Raw genomic sequence first — 25,797 nt, 5'->3', positions numbered from 1 at the left:
AGGGAGAGCGCACTATGTTCATTTGAGGCCTAAATTGGTGATTTGGAATGCAGATGTGGAATCTGGGTTGCCTTGCGGGGCTCGCCAGATGTCCAAGAAAAATTCAGACTACTTGGCTTTATTAGGCGCTCACCCGAGAATGACTCAGAGTCAGTTGGGATATTGAGGCTTGAATAAACAATGCGTTTCGAGAGGGCACCCCTCTTCGTGAGGTTTGTAGCCTAAATTGGTGATTTCACAGGGGTGGCTGATTTTACAGCGGTTCTGACATAAACACAAAAAAATAAATACCGACATGTGACCCCCATTTTGGAAACTACACCCCTCACGGAATGTAACAAGGGGTCTATTGAGCTTTAACACCCCACAGGTGTTTGACAAATTTCCGCTAAAGTTGGATGGGAAAATGAAAAAAATTATTTTTTTTCACTAAAATGCTGGTGTTACCCTAAATTTTTCATTTTCACAAGGGAAAATAGGAAAAAAGCCCCCAAAAATTTGTAACCCCATTTCTTCTGAGTAAGAACATACCCCAAATGTGGATGTAAAGTGCTCTGCGGGTGCACTACAATGCTCAGAAGAGAAGGAGCGCCATTGGGATTTTGAAGAGAAAATGTGTCCGGAATTGAAGGCCACGTGTGTTTACAAAGCCCCCATAGTGCCAGAACAATGGACCCCCCCCCACATGTGACCCCAATTTGGAAACTACACCCCTCATATAATGTAATAAGGGGTACAGTGAGCATTTATGCCCCACAGGTGTCTGACAGATATTTGGAACAGTGGTCCGTGAAAATGAAAAATGTAATTTTTCATATGCTCAGCCCACTGTTTCAAAGATCTGTCAAATGCCAGTGGGGTGTAAATGCTCACTGCACCCCTTATTAAATGCTGAGAGGGGTGTAGTTTCCAAAATGGGGTCACATGTGGGGGGGTCAACTGTTCTGGCACCACGAGGGGCTTTGTAAATGCACATGGCCCCTGACTTCCATTCCAAACAAATTCACTCTTCAAAAGCTCAATGGCGCTCCTCCTTTTCCTCAATGGTGCTCCTCCTCTGAGCATTGTAGTTCGCCCGCAGAGCACTTGACGTCCACACAGGGGGTATTTCCATACTCAGAAGAAATGGGGTTACAAATTTTGGGGGTAATTTTCTCCAATTACCCCTTGTAAAAATGGAAGATTTGGGGGAAACCCAGCATTTTAGTAAACAATTTTTTTTTTCATTTACACATCCAACTTTAACAAAAAGTCGTTAAATACCTGTGAGGTGTTAGGGCTCACTGTACCATTGTTACGTTCCTTGAGGGGTGTAGTTTCCAAAATAGTATGCCATGTGGGTATTTTTGCTGTTCTGGCCCTATCGGGGTTTCCTAAATGCGACATGCCCCCAAAAACCATTTCAGCTAAATTTGCTTTCCAAAAGCCAAATGTGACTCCTCCTCTTCTGAGCATTGTAGTTTGCCCGCAGAGCATTTTATGTCCTAACATGGGGTATTTCCATACTCAGAAAAGGTGGGGTTACAAATTTTGGGTGGCATTTTCTCCCATTACCCTTTATAAAAATGTTAAATTTGGGGAAAAAACTGCACATTAGTGGAAATTTTTTTTTAATTTACACATCCGACTTTAACGAAAAGTCTTCAAACACCTGTGGGGTATTAAGGCTCACTGGACCCCTTGTTACCTGCCTTGAGGGGTGTAGTTTCCAAAATGGTATGCCATGTGGTTTTTTTTCTGCGTTTCTGGTACCATAGGGGCTTCCTAAATGGGACATGCCCCCCAAAAACCATTTCAGAAAAACTCGATCTCCAAAATCCCATTGTCGCTCCTTCCCTTCTGAGCCCTCTACTGCACCCGCCGAACACTTGACATACACATATGAGGTATTTCCTTACTCGAGAGAAATTGGGTTACAAATTTTGAGAGGATTTTTCTCCTTTTACTCCCTTGTAAAAATTTTAAAACTTGGTCAACAAGAACATGCGAGTGTAAAAAATGAAGATTTTGAATTTTCTCCTTCACTTTGCTGCTATTCCTGTGAAGCACCTAAAGGGTTAACACACTTACTGCATGTCATTTTGATTATTTTGAGGGGGGCAGTTTTTTTAATGGTGTCATTTGTGGGGTATTTCTAATAAGAAAGCCCTTCAAATCCACTTCAAACCTGAACTGGTCCATGAAAAATTCTGATTTTGAAAATGTGAAAAATTGGAAAATTGCTGGCTGAACTTTGAAGCCCTCTGATGTCTTCAAAAAATAAAAACCTGTCAACTTTATGATGCAAATATAAAGTAGACATATTGTATTTGTGAATTAAAATATAATTTATTTGGAATGTCTATTTTCCTTACAAGCAGAGAGCTTCAAAGTTAGAAAAATGCAAAATTTTCAATTTTTTCATCACATTTTGGAATTTTTCACCAAGAAATGAGGCAAGTATCGACAAAATTTTACTACTAACATAAAGTAGAATATGTCACAAAAAAACAGTCTCGGAATCAGAATGAAAGGTAAAAGCATCCCAGAGTTATTAATGCTTAAAGTGAAAGTGGTCAGATGTGCAAAAAACGCTCTGGTCCTACAGCGAAAAATGGCCTGGTCCTTGAGGGGTTAATCGTATGGACCTACAGAATAAAGACAAAGTATAATTTTTACCAAAAAATGTACTGCGTAAAAACGAAAGCCCCCAAAATTTACAAAATGGTGTTTTTTCTTCAATTTTGTCACACAATGATTTTTTTCCCTGTTTCGCCGTAGATTTTTTGGGTAAGATGACTGATGTCATTAAAAAGACAGGGAAGGAGATCTCCAGTTCCCTGCCACATGAATTCTAGCTGCCATAAGAATAAATTGAGCTAAGCTGAATAATTTATGGGGCATACGGGGAGGCTGCCGACTAAGAAGGCAGAAGGTTGGATGTAGCGGGCAAGCAAATCCAGTGACCTCCCTGAGAAGAAAGACCACGGACGACCAAAATCTCCTAATCAATGGACATGACCACCATAAATGGTGCATAGTACCCAGTTGGAAACAGCCTCGGAAGCACAGTGGCGAGGAAGTGGGAAAGATTCTGTTCAGTCTCCTAGGGACATAATAGGCTCTATGTAGAATTTTGAGAGAGGTCTCTGTAAGAGAGACCTGCCAACTACCCCTACTGAGAGAGGTACAGCACGAGTGCCATACAGTGAGCGGCAGGGATGTGCGAAAGTCAGCCTACCATTGTAACATAAATGGAAACTTAACATTAGACGAAGGTGCATTCATGTGGCTATAGAGCACCCAGAGCAACCCTTTACGGGTGGGAGAGTGGAGCACTAAGTGTTCAAACCTAGAAAGAGGAGAGGAGGGGTGCAGAGAGGGTAAGGAGTGAAGAAAAGAGAAAACCTGGTGTATCCTAAGGCATTCTGAATCTGGAGGATGGTAGCGAGACCGAAATTCATCCAGTGTCAGAAGGCGTCCTCAAAGGAGGTCAATATTTTCTGAGATGACCACCAGTAAAAGTTACATGAGCTAAGCCCGGGAGAGAAGTTCGGGTTCCCCAATTAAGGAGTTAAAGACGAAGAGGGAGACTGCAGACGAAAGCGCCACAGAGAAAGCGAATACAGAGTGAGAAAGCAGAGGAGGGAACATAGAGGGAGACAGGGAGAGAGGATCACAGGAGAGCAGGGAAGGTATGAGGCATGAGCAGAGTGGATTCCAGGTGATCCCATATGGGAGTATCAGAGGGTGCAAAAAAACAGGCTAGCTGACTCAACCAGGCAGTATAGTAATATTTAAGAAAATTAGGGACAGAAAGACCCCTAGGCTCTTGTGACAATGCATAATAGTGGAGGGAATCCTCAGACGTTTCTGTCGCCACATGAAAGAGGAGACTTCAGATTGCAGTTTCCTGAGGTCGGCAGATGGGACCAGGATCGGCAGGGTCCGAAACAGATAAAGGAGTTTCGGCAAAATAACCATTTTCACCGTAGCCACCCTGCCAATCCAGGACAGATAAGGGACCTCCCAGGCGTGCGACTTTCTCTAGCAAGAGCTAGAAAGTAAAAAAAAAAATTCCCGCTTGATTTACGCTAGTTTGCATTTTTGACTTGCAGTGGTCAGGTATTTATTAACTGCGACAGTCGCAGCTGTGCAATAAACAGTCGCAACGGCCGTAAAAATTGACTAAATTTACTCCAGCTCCAACATGGAGCAGGAAAAGCTACTGCAGCACCGGGCTCCGACATACTTTCTCCCGGCTACCCTCACTTCGCTACCGGGACACTACAGTGATTTACATTCCCCCTCTCACCTGCCAGCCCCACACAACTCCCATCTGTCTGCTAACTTTTGCAAGACTACAAGTCCCAGCATGCCCTTACAGTGAGGACACGCTGGGAGTTGTAGTCTTGTAGCAGCGGGAGCTGAGCGGCGCGGGCGGGAGACAAGGGGGGATGTATATCAGTGTCCCCATAAGTGAGGGTAGCGGGGAGGCAGTATGAGGAGCTCGGGCGGCTGCACTGTAGTTTTGCAACAGCTGGAGGGCCACAGCTTGCAGACCACTGGTTTGTGGTCTGTAAACTGTAGTCCTCCAGCTGTTGCAAAACTAAACAGCTGAAGGGGACCGGTGAAGACGTTCACTTACCCTTCCGAGGCTCCAGCGACGATCGGTGACAATGTCGTGCGGCGCTGGATCCTACGGAAGCCGGTAAGTTGCCCAAGCCCTAAATCAGTGTTTCCCAACCAGGGTGCCTCCAGATGTTGCAAGACTACAACTCCCAGCATGCCTGGACAGCCTTTGGCTGTCCAGGCATCCTGGGAGTTGTAGTTTTGCAACATCTGGAGGCACCCTGGTTGGGAAACACTGGCCTAAAACAGTGTTTCCCAACCAGGGTGCCTCCAGATGTTGGAAAACTACAACTCCAAGGTTGGGAAACACTGTGCCCGGACTCCGCTCCACCTTACTGTAAGGGCATGCTGGGAGTTGTAGTCCTGCAGCTGGGGGCAGGGGACAAGCTTGTCACTTGCCCACACATCTTCTGCACCAACTACAACTCCCAGCATGTCCTTACTGTAAGGGCATGCTGGCAGTTGTAGTCGTGCGGGGCGGGAGATGTGTGAGCAGGTGATAATAAATGTACTAACCCATTTTTTTTTTTATTCTCATTTCAGATCCGTGTATCCTGTGGACTCCTTCGGATTCGGTGGACTACTTTGACGACCAGCATTTTTCTTTGTTTGATTTTAATAAAATGGTTAACGAGGGCTTGTGGGGGAGGGTTTTTTGTAATAAAAAATGTTTAAAACCTGTTGTGTTTTTTCCTTACTTTACTTGACAGGCTTAGTAGTGGAAGCTGTCTTATAGACAGAGTCCATTACTAAGCTGGGCTTAGCGTTAGCCACAAAAACAGCTAGCGCTAACCCCCAATTATTACCCCGGTACCCAACGCCACAGGGGTGCCGGGAAGAGCCGGGACCAACAGGCCCGGAGCGTCATAAATGGTGCTCCTGGGCCTAGGCGGTAACAGGCTGGCGTTATTTAGGCTGGGGAGGGCCAGTAACAATGGTCCTCGCCCACCCTGGTAACGTCAGGCTGTTACTGTTTGGCTGAGAATAAAAATAGGGGGGACCCTATGTGTTTAAAAAAAAAAAAACACATAGGGTCCCCCCTATTTTTATTCTCAGCCAAATACCAACCAAACAGTAACAGCCTGATGTTACCAGGGTGGGCGAGGACCATTGTTACTGGCCCTCCCCAGCCTAAATAACGCCAGCCTGTTACCGCCTAGGCCCAGGAGCGCCATTTTTTACGCTCCGGGCCTGTTGGTACCGGCTCTTCCCGGCACCCCTGTGGCGTTGGGTACCGGGGTAATATTTGGGGGTTAGCGCTAGCTGTTTTTGTGGCTAACGCTAAGCCTGGCTTTGTAATGGACTCCGTCTGTAAGACAGCTTCCACTACTAAGCCTGTCCAGTAAAGTTTAAAAAAAACACAACAGGTTTAAAAAAAAATTTATTACAAAAAAACACTCCCCCACAAGCCCTCGTTAACCATTTTATTAACATCAAGCAAAGAAAAATGCTGGTCGTCGAAGTAGTCCACCGAATCCGAAGGAGTCCACAGGATACACGGATCTGTAGAAGAAGTAACAAAAAAAAAAAGAGTAAGTACATTTAGGGAGAAGAAGCTGTGTTAAAAAAGTGTAATAAACACACACACACACTAAACGCCGTTTACAACTATTCTGAGCCATGACTACAATTTAGTTATTGAATTATTTAGATGTGGTGAAAAAGCTAAAAAAAAAAAAACTCAAAAACAAAAGATCCAGAAGGAAACCTAGCAGCCAAACCTATTCAGACAGCAGGAAAAAGGAACAGACTATTTTTTCTACTACATGAAGTAAATTTCCCACTTTTGCCTATGTGTGCCAAATTTATTAACGCCGTGCAACAATTTAGTAAATTTGTCACACATAGTCAAAAATGAAGTAGAAAAACACAGGGTAAAAACCAGACTGCATAGTAAAAGATTAGTAAATGCCCCTCTGTGTGACTTCTAAGCCACCCTGGTTATATATGGTTGGATATAATATGGTAGTATGGTTAAAAATTAACCAGATGAATATTTTTAAATGCTTCACAATTGAGGCCCATGCTATATGTGTGTTAAAATTACCTTTCTGTCACATTTACCTAGGGATGCAGAGAAGACGCAGACGTGTGCTAGATACTTCTGTGGCATATGTGCGGGGTGAAGAGAACCTTGCAGGTTGGAGGCCACGGAGTGACAGCTTAATCCTTGATCATCAGTGGGAACTGGAGAAGCTCAGCCTACTTCAGGAGGTATATCCCTGGTCCTTTTACCTATCATATTTCCCACATAGAAAACACCAGACTGTTCATGGTATGCTGAGTGCATTGTCTGTATAATGAAGATCTTTATATAAGCCTTAAGTATAAACCCTTTTGTACAAGACTGTGTCATTCCCCCCAATCCCCTTTTGTGTTGGGGAATGGCAGTCAAATAAAATTGTGGACCAGTTTTCAACCTTATTTTTTGCTGATCACATATATACTGTAAATTCAATAAAGTGTCTGATTTATGGAGGCCTGACCAAGGCAACCACCACTACCTCCGTATCGTAAAAGAGAAGGGAGGAGCGCTCCATAGCGTAAAACAGCAGCGGAGGTTGGGTAGGGGTAGAATGAATCACAGCCACTTACCCAGTGTAGTTGTGTAGATCATACACAACAATGATGAGCGTATGTAGATATATCAAATAGGGAACCGCCTGCAGCCGTCAAGCTTTTCAAATCAGCAGTAGAGTGGTGCAGGCTTCTAAATGGTAGACAGCAAGATTTGGGTGGTGCTGACGGACCCAGAGAAGACAAAACGGGAATCATAAAATGGATTTATTGACCAAGATGCAATGTGTTTTGCTGCGCATGTGCAGTGAAATGCTTTGCATCGTGGTCAATAAATCCATTTTATGGTTCCCGTTGTGTCTGTTCTAGGTCCGTCAGCGCCACCCAAATCTTGCTGTCTACCATTTAGAAGCCTGCACCATTCTAAAGCTCCTTATGGTCTTATCATTGCACTATTTTAGGTTGAGATGACTCGACATTACCTATTGCTACGTGAGAAACTGGAAGCCACACTCAGGGGAGCAACAGACACTCTTACTCCTTCTCTTACAGATGAGATGCTTCCACTCAGTCCCACATGTCAGCTGGCACAGCTCCAAGAGGAAGGCTCCCCAAATATGGAGGAAAATCCTCTGGAGATGGCTAGTGAAAGACAAAAAGAGTTGGCTGCCAAGGTACTGGACTGTTTCTGAAATGCTTATTTATTAATGTATCTAGTCCAGCATAATAACATGGATTGTATTGATGTGTCTGATATCCTAAAATTAAGAGGTTTCCTGTGATTTCTCAAAAAAAAAAAATCCTTAATATGTAGCATAATTAAATCTTTTTTTTTTTTTTAAAGGGGTACTCCGGTGAAAAACTTTTTTCTTTTAAATCAACTGGTGGCAGAAAAAAATCTTAATCCTTCCTGTACTTATTAGCTGCTGAATACTACAGAGGAAATTCTTTTCTTTTTGGAAGGCTCTCTGATGACATCACGAGCACAGTTCTCTCTGCTGACATTATTATAATAATAACACTCTATTTATTGTTGTCCTTAGTGGGATTTGAACCCAAGTCCCCAGCACTGCAAGGCAGCAGTGCTAACCACTGAGCCCCCATGCTGCCCTTAGCATACATCTGCTATGCATGGTGGCTAAAATGGACAGAGATGTCAGCAGAGAGCATTGTGCTCGTGATGTCATCAGTGTTCCAAAAAGAAAAGAATTTCCTCTGTAGCATTCAGCAGCTAATAAGTACTGGAAGGATTAAGATTTTTTAATAGAAGTAATTTACAAATATGTTTAACTTTCTGCCACCAGTTGATTTCAAAGAAAAAGGGTTTTCACCGGAGTACCCCTTTAAGTAATGCTGGCCATGCATAGGTATTTATGGGCCAAACCTGATAATCCCCAACAGCAGATGTCAGGGAAGAGAGGGATCAGGCATGTTCGATTTTAACTGCCTCATTCTTTTTCATTCTTAAAGGGGTACTCCGGTGGAAAACATTATTTTTTTTTTTTAATCAACTGGTGCCAAAGAGTTAAACAGATTTGTGAATGACTTATATAAAAAAATCTTTACCCTTCCAGTACTTTTTAGCAGCTGTATGCTACAGCTGTTTGCTGTCTGGGCAGGGTGGGATTTGTAGTTTTGCAACAGCTGGAGGACCACAGTTTGGAGATTACTGTGGCCCTCCAGATGTTGCAAAACTGCAAATTCCAGCATGCCCAAACAGCAAACAGCTGTCTCGGCATGCTGGGAGTTGTAGTTGTGTACCTCCAGCTATTGCATAACTGCATCTCCCAGTATGCCCTTCGGCGATCAGTACATGCTGGCAGTTGTAGTTTTGCAACAGCTGGAGACACACTGGTTGGAAATTTCTGAGTTAGGTAACAGAACCTAACTGAAGGTTTTCCAACCAGTCTGTCAGTACATGCTGGAAGTTGTAGTTTTGAAACAGCTGGAGGTTTGCCCCCCCCCCCCCCCCCCATGTGAACGTACAGGGTACATTCACACTGGCAGGTTTACAGTAAGTTTCCTGCTTCAAGTTTGGGCTGCGGCAAATTTTTCGCCGCAGCGCAAACTCCTAGCGGGAAACTCACCGTAACATGCCAGTGCGAATGTACCCTAAAAAGACTACACTACACTAACACATAATAAAGGGTAAAACACAACATATACACCCCCTTACACTGTCCCCCCCAATAAAAATTAAAAACGTATTGTATGGCAGTGTTTACAAAATGGAGCCGCCAGCTGTTGCAAAACAACAACTCCCAGCATTTCCAGACAGCCACTGACTGTCCAGGCATGCTGGGAATTTAGCAACAGCTGGAGGCACCCTGTTTTGGAATCACTGGCGTAGAATACCCCTATGTCCACCCCTATGCAATCCCTAATTTAGTCCTCAAATGCGCATGGCACTCTCTCACTTCGGAGCCCTGTCATATTTCAAGGAAACAGTTTAGGGCCACACATGGGGTATTTCCGTACTCTGGAGAAATTGCACTACAGATTTTGGGGGGATTTTCTCCTTTTACCCCTTATGAAAAGGAAAAGTTGGGGGCTACACCAGCTTGTTAGTGTAAAAAAATAAAAAATTTTACACTAACATGCTGGTGTTGCCCCATACTTTTTATTTTCACAAGTGTTAAAAGGAAAAATAGACCCAGAAAATTTGTAACGCAATTTCTCCTGAGTACGGAAATACCCCAAATGTGGGCGTAAAATGCTCTGTGGGTGCACAACAAGGCTCAGGAGAGAGATAGCGCACTATGTACATTTGAAGCCTAAATTGGTGATTCACCATAACTGGTATAGACCAGTATATGGAGGGTAACATTTGTTTATTTAATTCCCTATAGATTCCCTTTTGGGAATCCAAAAATAACCCTTATTTCCCATATACTACTTATCTTGTTAAAATTCAATACTTTATTTGTTTCTACACACTATTTAAAAACAAATAGCACTGTTTCCTTTTTTTTAGTTTATTTTGGTAAGCTGATTTGCTTGCGCAGATGTCTCTGCTAGTGGTGATATATTTATGTTAAAGCAACCCCGTGTGCCTGCAGGTCACACTCGCTAGATTGCTAGGAACAGCAGTGCTAGACTTGTTAAAAACTCCACTCTGCCCCCCTCAACATGTTTCGCTACGACGTAGCGTTATCAAGAGGTAGCGGGCCACTGTTCCAAAGATCTGTCAAACGCCAGTGGGATGTAAATACTCACTGCACCCCTTATTAAATTCTGTGAGGAGTGTAGTTTCCAAAATGGGGTCACATGTGGGGTCACATGTTCACTGTTCTGGCACCACGGAGGGCTTTGTAAACACACATGGACCCCGACTTCTATAAAAAAAAATTACAAGGGATAATAGGACAAAATGCCCCCTAAAATTTGTGACCCCATCTCATCTGAGTATGGAAATGCCACATATGTGGAGGTCAAGTGCTCTGCTGGCGCACTACAATGCTCAGAAGAGGAGGAGCGCCATTGAGCTTTTGAAGACAGAATTCGTTTGGAATAGAAGTTGGGGGCCATGTGTGTTTACAAAGCCCTCCGTGGTGCTAGAACAGTGGATCCCCCCCCACATGCGACCCCATTTTGGAAACTACACCCCTCACAGAATTTAATAAGGGGTGTAGTGAGTATTTACATCCCACTGGTGTTTGACAGATCTTTGGAACAGTGGGCTGTGCAAATGAAAAATAAAATTTTTCATTTTCACGGACCACTGTTCCAAAAATCTGTCAGACACCTGTGGGGCATAAATGCTCACTGCCCCCCTTATTATATTACATGAGGGGTGTAGTTTCCAAAATGGGGTCACATGTGGGGAGGTCCATTGTTCTGGCTCTATGGGGGCTTTGTAAACACACGTGGCCTTCAATTACGGACAAATTTTCTCTTCAAAAGCTCAATGGCGCTCCTCCTCTTCTGAGCATTGTAGTGCGCCAGCAGAGCACTTGACCTCCACATATGTGGTATTTCCATACTCAGAAGAGATGAGGTTACAAATTTTAGGGGGCATTTTGTCCTATTATCCCTTGTAAAAAAAATTTTTAATTTGAGTGAAAACTAGCATTTTAGTGAAAAAAAAAAGAATAAATCATTTACACATCCAACTTTAACGAAAAGTCGTCAAACACCTGTGGGGTGTTAAGGCTCACCGTACCCCTTGTTAGGTTCCTTTAGAGGTTAGTTTCCAAAATAGTATGCCATGTGTTTTTTTTTTGTTGTCCTGGCACCATAGGGGCTTCCTAAAGGGGACATGCCCCCCAAAAACTATTTCAGCAAAATTTGCTTTGCAAAAGCCAACTGTGACTCTCTTCTGAGCATTGTAGTTCACCAGCAGTGCACTTGACCTCCACATATGTGGTGTTTCCATACTCAGAAGAGTTGGGGTTACAAATTTTGGGGGGCATTTTCTCCTATTACCGCTTGTAAAAATTTTACATTTGGGGGAAAACTAGCATTTTAGTGAAAAAAAAAATCATTTACACATTTACTTTCATTTACTTTAACAAAAAGTTGTGAAACACCTGTGGGGTGTTAAGGCTCACTGGACGCCTTGTAACGTGTCTTGAGGGGTGTAGTTTCCAAAATAGTATGCCATGTTTTTTTTCTGTTATGGGACCATCGGGGCTTCCTAAATGCGACATGCCCCCCAAAAACCATTTCAGAAAAACTCACTCTCCAAAATCCCAGGAAGATTTCTCTCCTTTTACCCCTTGTGAAAATTCAAAAACTGGGTATACAAGAACATACCAGTGTAAAAAATGAAGATTTTGAATTTTCTCCTTCAATTTGTTGCTATTCTTGTGAAACACCTAAAGGGTTAACAAACCTTTTGAATGTCATTTTGAATAATTTAAGGGGTGCAGTTTTTATAATGGGGTCATTTGTGGGGTATTTCTAATATGAAGGCCCTTCAAATCCACTTCAAAACAGAACTGGTACCTGAAAAATTTCGATTTAGAACATTTTGTGAAAAATTGGAAAATTGCTGCTATATTTTCAAGCCCTCTGATGTCTTCCAAAAGTAAAAACATGTCAACTTTATGATGCAATCATAAAGTAGATATGTTGTATAATGTGAATCAATATATAATTTATTTGAAATATTCATTTTCCTTGTAAGCAGAGAGCTTCAAAGTTAAAAAAAATCAACATTTTCAATTTTTTCATCAAATTTTTTAATTTTTCACCAAGAAATGATGCAAGCATCGACAAAATTTTACCACTAACTTAAAGTAGAATATGTCACGAAAAAACAGTCTTGGAATCAGAATGAAAGGTAAAAGCATCCCAGAGTTATTAATGCTTAAAGTGACAGTGGTCAGATGTGCAAAAAATGGCCGGGTCCTACAATGAAAATTGGCTGGGTCCTTAAGGGGTTAAAGGGGTACTCCGGTTGTTTTTTTTTTTTTTTTCACTATATGGCATCTTCTTTGTAAGTTTAGTTTTTTTGCAATATACATGTGTTATATGTTTTGGCAGCATGTGTGTGTTTTGCTTACCTGTTTGTTGGGCAGGAAGTTCTGTAGTTCAGAGGGTTTTCTTTTACTGTTGTCCACAAGTCGGCAATGTTGTGGACAAGATGTCAGAGCATTTTCTTTTCTCTGTCTGCATGAGAGAAATAAGCCACAACCCCGCATCTCATCCAGCTGAGTACACAGCTCCTCACCTCCCCTCCTCCTGCTCTGTATTCTAAGGACGCAGGTCTGCATAGGAGAAGGAACACAGAGAAGATAAGTGTTATCTAAAGGGGAGGATGAGAAGGTGCACGGGCTGGGGATGTATGGACTGCAGGGGAATAAATCTCATACTGGAGCTTCTGGCTCCAACGTTCAGTTTGTTCCAAACATGTAGCAGCAGAGTACCCCTTTAATGCTGTTAAATCTATAAAGCATGAGTAACTGAGCAGAATTATATATAATTCAAGTTATGCTGAATCTTTTACCATAAAGCATATAACATAAAGCTCTATAACATTCTGCTGGCAGATCACATACTGTCCTTCTCGACCCAAATAGGCATTAGTATGGGCCCCAGTCACATTCAGTAAAGGACATTTATCTAAATAGTTAACACCCCCCTTCCCCATAGGTATAGGCAGCAGTTAAACTCCCCACCCCTTTCCCCATATAGGCAGCAGTTAAGCCCTCCAACCCTTTTCCCATATATATAGCAGTTAAACCCCCACCCTTTCCCCTACGATGGTTAAAAAACAAAAATGATGCTCACCTGATATCCCACACAGTGATCTCCTCAGCAGCAGGGCCCATGTCTTCTCTCCTTCACAGTGCAGGCGCCGATGAGTGACAACATCGGCGCCTGCACTGCGTGCTGCATGAGGGGCAGAGGTCACGTCTCCTCCGTGTGTAGGCCGCAGATACGGCTCACACAGAGGAGACACGTTCTGCTGTATGTGCGTGCACTGCACATACAGGTGTGGTGGCCCAGTACGGGAGGTGTTACCCCGTACTCCTGCTGCCCTGTCAGGCAGCCTCCTTCAGTGTCCCCAGGGCCCCCTGCATTAGTTTCCCCATTGTAAATATGTTGTACTGTATAAAATGTGTTATCACTTTAAGAGTTATACCATGTGATATGCCATGTGCTTGTTACCCAGGAGGTACCAGTGACCAGGTGATCCCAGGGGTGACCTATGGGCTCCCTGCTAGTCTCCCCCATATAAGCCCTGGGTGGAGCTAGCCTCTCTCTCTTTGAGATCTGCTCTTCTGCTAAGCTGAGGTCCACTGCAGTCGTGCCTAGTGTGTGTGTCCAGAGGGTTGGTAACCTCAAAGTCAAGTCATGCAGTCACCATCAAGTCAAATAAGCTAAAGTCACAGCTTTATGAGTCAAGTCATGTCAGTCCCTGTCATTTGTCAATTCAGCGGGGTTTGCATTTAATTGTCCAGTCCTGCTATGAGTCCCAGCAAGCCCTTAAGGTCTCTGCGTCACTGGTCAACTCCTTGTGCCGTGGGTGAACTGCATAGACTTTACCAACTGTCTACCCTCAGTAAAGCTACCCTTGTTGGTAACTTGGCGTCGGAGTCTTTATTGACCAGAGATCCGATTGGCCTGGAAATGTCATATGGAAGGTCACAGTATAGAGACCACTGCACAGTGGTCTCCAAACTGTGGCCCTCCAGATGTTGCAAAACTACAACTTTCAGCATCCCCAGACAGCCAACCCCATGTTTCCTGCTGTGAGTTTGAAGAGGAGCAGGCTCTCTGTGCAAAATTTTTGGCAGCAAATTTCCGCTGATGAAAATCCACCTCAAACCCTATTTTATAATGCAGATCTGTCACAAATATGCAGCAAAATGAGCATAATGAGCGGCTGTTCTGACTCGGATTTAACTAAGGTTCATTATTTTTCTCTAGGATACAGCATGGCGGCAGCAGCTACATCATAAGTATTTATCATATTTTTTAATGCTGCCCCCCAGGTTCTTGGTCTAAAATATAGCCCAGTGTGTCAGAAATGTGACAGACCCTATTAAACTCTTCCCATTTCATTCATTTTCTTTTTTTTTCTTCTTCCCTGCCTTCTAAGATAACTTTTTATTTTTCCACCAACAGAGTCGTATAATGGGGATTTTTTCATTTATAGCACAACATTCTTTAATATTTTGTCTTGTAAAATGTTAGATATCACAATGGAAGCCTAACAGATCCCATTAAAAATAACACTATAAAATCATACAGTAGCCTTACCAGCTTTCTTTCTTAACCTTCCCTTATGACATCACACATGTGACATCAGTCTTTGGTTGATACCTTTACCAGCCACTAGTACAGTTCAGGCCTTAGGTATCAGAGGGAGCGCACACAAAGAGCAGGAGATGAGGAGGAGGACAAGATGACACAGGAGAGGTACATCAATCCTAAATATTGATCATGGATCTGATCCCCTAGTATCCTCTCTGAGCTGGAACCCTACCGTTGCCAGGCAACTTTCCCCCAATCCCCCTTGCTTATAAGCACAGTGGAAACAAACTGCCATTACCTTCAGGACACTGCAGTTGAACTGAGCATGTGTTAGGGAGCATTCACACCACGTTTTAGCTATACAGGGACCTGATTTGGCTGGGGGCAGTGAAAACCAGGTGCTCCCTTATCTCAGCCGGACCTGGCCCCCTTCTCATTCATTTGAATGATCTGACCGGAGTCAAACTATGGTTTTCAGTTGGGTCAGAAAACCGGATATGGGGCAAAAATGAGCCGACCGGAGTCACTGTTTGACTCCGGTTGGCTCATTCAAATGAATGAGAAGGGGGCTGGGTCTGCCTGGGATATGGGAGCACCCGGTTTTCACTCCCCCCAGCTGGATCCGGTCCCCATATAGCTAAAACGTGGTGTGAAACCACCCTTACCCCGACTTAGTGGGTCGTAACCAACAGTTATCAATACAATGCAGGTACATGGAGAATTAGTAATCTTATATCTCTCAAACAATATTGTAATCCTGGTACATTTAAATATGTTAAATTTCACATAATGCATTAGTATAGAACTTTTGTTTGTTGGTATTTTTTTATTTTTAAATGAGACAACTTCTTTAAAGGTGTATGCCGCCCCTAGACATCTTATCCCCTATCCAAAACATTGTGGATAAGCTGTCTGATTGTGGAGGGGGGTCTGGCCACTGGGACCCCCCACGATATCTGGGCCGACTCTGTGGAATCTGCGGGAATCCATAACGCCAAACCACCCCCCCTCTATTCATGTCTATGGGAGGGGGCGTGACAGCGCAGAGATCGCGGGGGTTCCCAGTGGCCAGACCCCTGCTATCAGACATCTTATTCCCTATCCTTTCTATAGGGGATAAGATGTTCAGGGGCGGAGAGCCACTTTAAAGGGAATTTATCAACTCTATTTGCTCCAAAGAACTACAGATCCTATTGCATAGCTGACAGGGAATAAAATAAAATTGTACCTTTTTTTTTTTTAGAGCTGATAATAGTTGTCAAATTTATAAAATCAGTGTTAAATTTTTCAGCCAAGTTCCAAAGAGGTGGGGTTAATCTGCTGAAGTGCCAAAGCTTGGCACACCTCCTTGCTTGCTCCCACCTCCCAGGCCCTCCTTGATTGGTGTTCTGAGCCTTGTTTTTCAATCAAGAAGGAGCTGGAGGGGAGAGCAAATAAGTGGATGTGCCGGGATGAGACACTTGATCAGCTTAGATAAGCTTCCTTGCACCCTACATTTGTGTATTACACCTGACTATTAGACAATACTGGATTAAACTATGTGGAATGTTGACTTAGGGATCTATCCAATTGCTAGCAGGCCATGGGCACAAGATTACATATAAGATAAGGTTATATGCCGTATTACATGGTAGTTCCCAGCGAATTGAATCAAACTTTGAAGGGGAAGGGCCTTTAGGCACTTCCCCCTATAAAGTTAGCAGGTCTTGGAGAAATTTTTCTGCACCATGTCTATGACAATCATGGGTGGTTCTTGCCTTCCTTAGGTTGTAGTGCTATTGTTACCATTAAAATTGTCAGAACCCTAAAATAAATCCTAACAGACCCAACTAAACTAAGGAATACATGTTCATAGTTATTACAAAGAGGAAACACACCCCTCAAGGAACGTAACAAGGGGTACAGTGAGCCTTAACACCCCACAAGTGTTTGACAATTTTTCATAAAATTTGGATGAGTAAATAAAAAAAATAGGAGGAAATAGGAGAAAAGGTCCCTCAAAATTTGTAACCCCATTTCTTCTGGGTATGCAAATATCCCATGTATGGATGTGAAGTGCTCTGCGAGCAAACTACAATGCTCAGAAGAGAAGGAGCGCCATTGGGCTTTTGGAGAGAGAATTCGTCTGGAATTCGAGTCGGGGGCCATGTGCGTTTACAAATCCCCCATGGTGCCAGAACAGTGGCATTTACACCCCACTGACATTTGACAGACTTTTGGAACAGTGGGCTGTGCAAATGAAAACTAAAATTTTTCATTTTCATGGACCACTGTTCCAAAAATCTGTCAGACACCAGTGGGGCATAAATGCTCTCTGCACCCCTTATTACATTCCGTGAGGGGTGTAGTTTCCAAAATGGGAACAACAATTTAACCCAAAGGGTTAACTAATTCTCTATAATTCAAATGTGCTCTTATATCTTCTGCACAAAGACCGCATTAAATATAATCATGGTAAATATATGCCAGATTTGCGATGTTTTAAATTTATAATTTAAGCAAATTATGCAGCAGAGGGACCTTAAATCAATAGAGATAAATATAAATAAAATAAAAAGAATAAATTCAGGTGTATTTAATGTGTTGTTAATACATGCTACCATTAATGCCCTACACCTCCATGAAAAAAATTAAAAAACTATACATTATGTGTGTGCAACCAAACCTAAGGGAAAATATATAAGGGCCATGTATGTGCTATAGGCCGTTCTTTGTAGTAGTTGGTTTCCAAAATGGGGTCACATGTTGGGGGGGTCCGCTGTTCTGGCACCATGGGGGCTTTGTAAACGCACATGGCCTTCAATTCCAGCCAAATTCTCGCTCCAAATGCCCAATGGCGCTCCTTCTCTTCTGAGCCCTGTAGTGAGCCAGCAGAGCACTTTATGTCCACACATGGGGTATTTATATATTTAGAAGAAATGGTGTTACAAATTATGGGGGGCTTTCTTCCAATTACCCCTTGTGAAAATGAAAAATTTGGGATAACACCAGCATTTTATTTAAAAAATACAATTTCTTTATTTTCACGTCCAACTTTAACGAAAATTTTACAAACTCCTGTGGGGTGTAAAGGCTCACTATACCCCTTGTTACATTCCGTGAGGGGTGTAGTTTCCAAAATGTGGTCACATGTGTTTTTTTTTTGTGTCTTTATGTCAGAACCGCAATAACGATCAGCCACCTCTGTGCAAATCACCTCAAATGTACATGGCGCTCTCACTCCTGAGCTTTGTTGTACGCCCGCAGAGCATTTTACGTCCACATATGCGTTGCAACAGCTGGAGGCTCTGCTTTGGAAACACTGCCGTACCAGACGTTTTCATTTTTATTGGGGAGGGGAGGATGTTTGGGAGGGACGGTGTAGGGATATGTGTATATGTAGTGTTTTTTACTTTTTATTATGTGTTAGTGTAGTGTAGTGTAGTGTTTTTAGGGTACATTCACACAGGCGGGGATTCACAGCGAGTTTTCCACTGGGAGTTTTAGCTGCAGCAGTAAATTTGCTGCATCTCAAACTTGCAGCGAGAAACTCGCTGTAAACCCCCATCCATTTGAATGCACCCTGTACATTTACATGGGGGGGGGGGGGGGGGGGCGCAAAGCTCCAGCTGTTGCAAAACTACAACTCCCAGCATGCCCTTTGGCCCTTTGCATGCTGAGGGTTGTAGTTATGCAACAGCTGGAAGCACACTGGTTGCAAAACACTGATAGTTTGTTACTTAACTCAGTGTTTCGCAACCAGTGTGCCTCCAGCTGTTGCAAAAACTACAACTCTTAGCATGCAGTGACAGCCGAAGGGTATCTTGTAGTTATGCAACAGCTGGAGACATAATACTACAACTCCCAGCTGTCCGTGCATGCTGTGGGTTGTAGTTATGCAACAACTGGAGGCACACTGGTTGCAAAACACTGAGAGTTTGTTACTTAACTCAGTGTTTCGCAACCAGTGTTCCTCCAGCTGTTGCAAAACTACAACTCCCAGCATGTACAGTCTGTCAATGCATGCTGGGAGTTGTAGTTTTGCAACAACTGGAGGCACACTGGTTGCGATACACTGAGTTAGGTAACAAACTCTGTGTTTCACAACCAGTGTGCCTTCAGCTGTTGCAAAACTACAACTCTCAGCATGCACTGACAGACAGAGGGCCTGCTGAGCATTGTAGTTTTGTAACAGCTAAAAGCACACTACTACAGCTCCCAGCATACCTTTGGCTGTCCATGCATGGTGGGAGTTGTAGATATTCAACAGCTGGAGGCACAATGTTTTAAAACTACAACTCCCGGCATGCCCAGACAGCCAAAGGGCATGCTGGGAGTTGCAGTTGTGCCTCCAGCTGTTGCAAAACTACAACTCCCAGCATGCCCTTTGGTTGTGCATGCTTGAAGTTGTTGTTAGGCAACAGCAGGAGGCAAACAGCGCTTACCTCCTGCTGTTAGATCCCTCCGGGACTGCCACCGCTGGGGACCACGGCGCTGCTGGGGATCGCTGCCACTTGGGACTGCCGTCACACCGGAGTAATCCTCCCCACACCCGCCCACCCCCCACCGCTGATCACCCCCTCCCTCAAGCGTCGATACCCCACCGATGCCACCTAGCAGGAAGGGTGATTGGTAGGCCGGTCTGGTCCCTCAGCTTTGTCACAGGATGCCTGGCGTGGACTGAAATTCCCACGGCCGTACCGGTACGTCCTGGGTCCTTTAGTGCCAGGGAGCCAGGGAGTAGCCGTACACCCTAGGTCATTGAGGGGTTAATTTTGATCATAATAGATCTGAGTTCTAGATTTGCACATGATGACTAGATCTATTAAATATAATGTGTCAAAATATTAATGTAAATTTTTTCAATCTAATTATTTAACTATACACTTTGCTGATTTCAATTCTATTACACAAAGAGTTGGGGTGGAAGTATTGTATATTCATATTCTATATTCATATTTGAAGTGTTACATACATGTAAAGGCAAAAGCACTTAAATGTCTAAATATCTTCAGTGTATGTGACATAGTAACAGGGGTGATAGGAAAGTAATATCAGAGATCTCTGAACTTTCAACATCACACTTCCATTGGAGACACACACCTCCTGTTATAACATAAAACAAGAATTTATGTTCACATTGGGGGAGATTTATCAAAATTGTCCAAAGGAAAAGTTCCTGGAGTTGCCCATTTCCTGGATATCACTATTTACATCGATAGTGAATTGAGGATTCCTTCATTGGAACAGTTGGCATCCAGGGATCCTAAAATGGAGCATACCCTATGGGCAATACCTCAGGGCAAAAAGGAATTGCTCTGAAGAAAAGAATTTCCAGGAAGAGAGCGCAAATCTGATGCGAAGATTTATAAATAGAGGATACCCGAAGAAACACATGAGAAGAGCTTATAACAAAGTAAGAACCATGGACAGAACGGAACTACTGGGAACTAAAACAACAATGCCAATAGAAGATAAGACCATCAGATGCATAGGAACATATGATGCCTGTGCATCGAAGATGATGCAAATTCTAAAACAACATTGGCATATACTAAGAGTAGACCCTGACCTACAAACGGTGATTGGCATGAGGCCAAACATTACATATCGGAGAGGATCTAACATCTGTGATCTATTAGTACATAGCCACTAGTGATGTCGCGAACATAACATTTTCGGTTCGCGAACGGTGAACTCGAACTTCTGCAAATGTTCGCGAACCGGGCGAACTGCCATTGACGTCAATGGGCAGGCAAATTTTAAGACCCACAGGGACTCTTTCTGGCCACAATAGTGATTTAAAAGTTGTTTCAAGGGGACTAATACCTGGACTGTGGCGTGCCGGAGGGGGATCCATGGCAAAACTCCAATGGAAAATTACATAGTTGATGCAGAGTCTGGTTTTAATCCATAAAGGGCATAAATCACCTAACATTCCTAAATTCTTTGGAATAATGTGCTTTAGCCCCCTTTAGGCAGCACATAGAGCCCCCCTTTAGGCATCACACAGTTAGATCCCCCCTTTAGGCAGCACATAGATTCCCCCATATTAGGCAGCACATAGTTAGAGCCTCCCTTTAGGCAGCACATAGGTAGAGCCTCCCTTTAGGCAGCACATAGAGCCCCCCTTTAGGCAGCACATAGTTAGATCCCCCCTTTAGGCATCACATAGTTAGATCCCCCTTTAGGCAGAACATAGATTCCCCCATGTTAGGCAGCACATAGTTAGAGCCCCGCTTTAGGCAGCACATAGAGCCCCCCTTTAGGCAGCACATAGATTCCCCCATATTAGGCAGCACATAGTTAGAGCCTCCCTTTAGGCAGCACATAGAGCCCCCTTTAGGCAGCACATATTTAGATCCCCCTTTAGGCAGCACATAGATTCCCCCATGTTAGGCAGCACATAGTTAGAGCCCCCCTTTAGGCAGCACATAGGTAGTTCCTCCCTTTAGGCAGCATATAGAGCCCCCCTTTAGGCAGCACATAGTTAGATCCCCCTTTAGGCAGCACATAGATTAGGCAGAACATAGTTAGAGCCTCCCTTTAGGCAGCACATAGAGCCCCCTTTAGGCAGCACATATTTAGATCCCCCCTTTAGGCAGCACATAGATTCCCCCATGTTAGGCAGCACATAGTTAGAGCCCCCCTTTAGGCAGCACATAGAGCCCCCCTTTAGGCAATACATAGATTCCCCCATATTAGGCAGCACATAGTTTGAGCCTCCCTTTAGGCAGCACATAGAGCCCCCTTTAGGCAGCACATATTTAGATCCCCCTTTAGGCAGCACATAGATTCCCCCATATTAGGCAGCACATAGTTAGAGCTCCCCTTTAGGCAGCACTGGTTTTATTTCACAAAAGTTTATTTCACAAAAGTTTTTTTTTTTTTTTAACAACTGCCACACCAAATGTGATTTGCACTAGTGTGACAATGAGCAAAAAAGGTTGCCAGCGGAGTTCCCCTTTTAAGCAGAGGTCCCCAACCAGGGTGCCTCCAGCAGTTGCAAGACACGGACTGAACTTATAGCCCTTGTAATACTGTAGTTAGTTGCTTGAAGGAAATTAAGTTTTACAACGGAGTACCCCTTTTAACCAGCGGTTCCCTCCCAACCAGGGTGCCTCCAGCTGTTGCAAGACACACGGGTTGAACTTATAGCCCTTTTAATACTGTAGTTAGTTGCTTGAAGGAACTTAAGTTTTACACTGGAGTACCCCTTTTAACCAGCGGTCCCCTCCCAACCAGGGTGCCTCCAGCTTTTGCAAGACACACGGACTGAACTTATAGCCCCTTTTAATACTGTAGTTAGTTGCTTGAAGGAACTTAAGTTTTACACTGGAGTACCCCTTTTAACCAGCGGTTCCCTCCCAACCAGGGTGCCTCCAGCTGTTGCAAGACACACAGACTGATATTTGAGCCCTAAAAAGGGCTTTTTTGGGTGCTGTCCTTAAAGCAGATGTTAGACTAGTGCTTTAGGAGTAAAGTAGAACCTGAATACACCACCTAGCAGCAACCTAGTTATCGCTTTCCCTATTACAGCAGGAGCAGCTTCTCTGTCCCTCCACTTTCTAAGCCTGCAGCATGCCGAATGAAGGTAAAATGGCGTCCGTGCAGGAGGTAGGAGGGTCTGGAAGGGAGGGACTGCTGCTGATTGGCTGTAATGTGTCTGCTGACTCTGACTCACAGGGTCAAAGTTTACCGCAATGTTAAAGTATAGGGGGCGAATCGAACTTCACATATGTTCGCCCGGCGATGTGAACGCGAACATGCTAAGTTTGCCGGGAACTGTTCTCCGGTGAACAATTCGCGACATCTCTAATAGCCACCATAATAGTGGCAGTACAGGTCAAGGCACATGGATCCCCAACCCCCCAATGGGATCACATCCATGTGACCATTGTTCCACATGCAGACATATGCCAAAAATAAAGACATTCACAAATCCAGTTGATAAAAAAGAATACACCATAAGACAACTTTTAAATTGCAGCAGCCAAAATGTAATATATGTTGCCACATGTACCTGCCCAAAATGATACTTAGGCAAAACAGTACAGGAATTGCGTAAAAGGATTAGCAAACACATAAGTACCATCAGGACAGGAGTAGATACTCCGTTGGCAAGACATATACGACAGACACATAACAACCAAACCGACATATTAAAATTTTGGGGCATATGTCGAATCAAGATTGGCCCCAGAAAAGGGAACGTCGATAAATCTATATATATAAAACTCAACGTGTGTGTGTGTGTGTATGTATGTTCCACAAAAATTTCCAAACGGCTAAAGATATTAAAATGAAACTTGGCACACATGTTACTCAGATGTCAACAACAAACATAGGATAGGTGATTTAACCCTTACTCACCCCCATTTGCCAGGGGCGGGGTTTATGTTTAAAGTCCCACACAAGTCTATGGAAAATATATGTTGCTGCATAACTTCCAAACGGCTGGAGATATTTCGATAATACTTGGTTACATGTTACTTATATGTCCACTTAAAATATAGGATAGTTAATTTAACCCTTAACTACACAGATTTGTGAGGGTCAGGGTTTTTGTTTAAAGTCCCATGCAAATCAATGAGAAATGTATGTTCTCACATAACTTCTGTACGGCTGGAGATATTTCAATACCTGGTACACATATTACAGGTCGGGATATGAGGACGGGATGGGAGGTCGAAATAGGAGGTCAAGATAGGACGACGGGATGGTCGGGATAGGAGGACGGGATATGAGGACGGGATAGGAGGTGGAGATAGGAGGTGGAGATAGGAGGTCGGGATAGGAGGTCGAGATAGGAGGCTGGGATAGGAGGTCGAGATAGGAGGTCAAGATAGGAGGACGGGAATAGGAGGTTGAGATAGGAGGTCGGGATAGGAGGTCAGCATAGGAGGTGGAGATAGGAGGACAGAATAGGGGGTTGAGATAGGAGGACGGGATAGGAGGTCGAGATAGAAGGACGGGATTGGAGGACGAGATAGGAGGTTGAGATAGGAGGACGGGATAGAAGGATAGGATAGGACGTCGAGATAGGAGGACGGGATAGGAGGTCGGGATAGGAGGTCAAGATAGGAGGTCGAGATAGGAGGTCGAGATAGGAGGACGGGATAGGAGGTCGAGATAGGAGGCCGGGATAGGAGGTTTAGATAGGAGGACAGGATAGGAGGACGGGATAGGAGGTCGAGATAGGACGACGGGATAGGAGAACAGGATGGTCGGGATAGGAGATCAGGATATGAGGATGGGATATGAGGACGGGATAGGAGGTCGAGATAGGAGGACGGGATAGGAGGTCGAGATAACTACCCACATTTGTGAGGGTCTGGGTTTTTATTTAAAGTTCCATGCAAATCAATGGGAAATGTATGTTCTCACATAACTTCTGTACGGCTGGAGATATTTCAATACCTGGTACACATATTACAGGTCGGGATATGAGGACGGGATGGGAGGTCGAGATAGGAGGTCAAGATAGGAGGACGGGATGGTCGGGATAGGAGGACGGGATAGGAGGACGGGATATGAGGACGGGATATGAGGACGGGATAGGAGGTGGAGATAGGAGGTGGAGATAGGAGGTCGGGATAGGAGGTCGAGATGGGAGGTCGGGATAGGAGGTCGGCATAGGAGGTGGAGATAGGAGGACGGGATAGGGGGTTGAGATAGGTGGACGGGATAGGAGGTCGAGATTGGAGGACGGGATAGGAGGTCGAGATAGGAGGACGGGATAGGAGGTCGAGATAGGAGGACAGGATAGGAGGTCGAGATAGGAGGACGGGATAGGAGGTCGAGATAGGAGGACGGGATAGGAGGTTGAGATAGGAGGTCGAGATAGGAGGACGGGATAGGAGGACAGGATAGGAGGTCGGGGTATGAGGACGGGATATGAGGACGGGATATGGGGTTGGGATATGACAACAATATATGGGGATGGGATTTGAAGTCAAAAGCTTCCTCCTTTGTTGATTTTCCTCCCCAACAAGGATGAGGAAGGAAAAACCAGGCAATGCTGGGTACTCAGCTAGTAATTACTAAAAGATGAGACAAGGTGGATCTACCGCCTCAATAGTAAATTCCCAGGAGGCCTAAATGAAGAATTCACCTTTATGGAGTTCCTTGACTAATTCAATTATAAGTAGTTTAGAATTTATAAAAAGTTGCATACTCTCAATAGGCACTAGCTCTAGGACCTAGTTAAGGCTTTTTCTATCCCATTGCAGTGCTATAAATTCATTATGGTGAGAGATTGGTAGTCTTTTATACACCTAATAAATAAGGGATGGCATTATATGGCATAATAATGTAGTCTTACCACACGACATGAAGGATGCATGTTCCTCGGCGCAGCTGGGTTGGCAGAGGCGGTTTGGAGAGGGAGAGGGTGTACCTTCGGGAGAGGAAAGATATGTGAAACATTAGAAATATTAGCAATAAATTCATCATAAAATATACTTACCATTAAATACTTTAACTCAATAGAAAAAAAATTAAAAGAAATTAAAATTAATAAAATAAAAAATAAAAAATAAATATATTAAAAATATGTATGGAAAAATCTAAAATCACTAACTAAAAAAAATATATATATATATATGTATATATATATATATGTATATATATATATATATATATATATATATATATATATATATATATGTATATATATATATATATATATAAATTTCCCTCTCCTTCCCTTCTCCCTTCCTTATTTCCTCCCCCCTCCCTTGCAATTTGCATGCTACTCAAGAAATCCATATCTTAGGACATCATATATCCCAGACTACCATAGCTTATTACATAACAAACAGAATAAATAACAGTCTATACCGATTCACAGAATATAAATAAACAAAATATTTTTTCTCCTATAAAATTGCATGAGTTACAAGATCATTTACATGAGAATATAATTACTCATGTTAATACCACACTTTTATATACTCTATGGTCTGCACTATGGATAATTTGGAA

The 25,797-nt window shown here is 43.5% G+C and overlaps 1 protein-coding gene across 2 annotated transcripts in view; it reads right to left on the bottom strand.

The window, feature by feature from the left end:
* D2HGDH (D-2-hydroxyglutarate dehydrogenase) overlaps window positions 1–25,171 on the bottom strand; it is a 94,922-nt gene extending 69,751 nt beyond the window's left edge. The window contains exons 1-2 of one of the 2 annotated variants that reach the window (XM_056564659.1): window positions 25,136–25,171; window positions 12,636–12,839 (exon numbers count right to left, since the gene is read on the bottom strand). In XM_056564659.1, the coding sequence (XP_056420634.1) occupies window positions 12,636–12,839; window positions 25,136–25,156 (225 nt within the window). In that variant the 5' untranslated portion in view covers window positions 25,157–25,171. Of the gene's footprint in view, window positions 1–12,635; window positions 12,840–25,135 lie in introns of those variants that run through there. The other variant, XM_056564665.1, reaches the window with a different exon arrangement.
* Between the last annotated feature and the right edge of the window lie 626 nt (window positions 25,172–25,797).

Source organism: Hyla sarda, chromosome 3, assembly GCF_029499605.1.
Source record: "Hyla sarda isolate aHylSar1 chromosome 3, aHylSar1.hap1, whole genome shotgun sequence".
NCBI classification, from domain to species: Eukaryota; Metazoa; Chordata; class Amphibia; order Anura; family Hylidae; genus Hyla; species Hyla sarda.
This window is presented reverse-complemented; position numbering and strand designations above follow the sequence as displayed.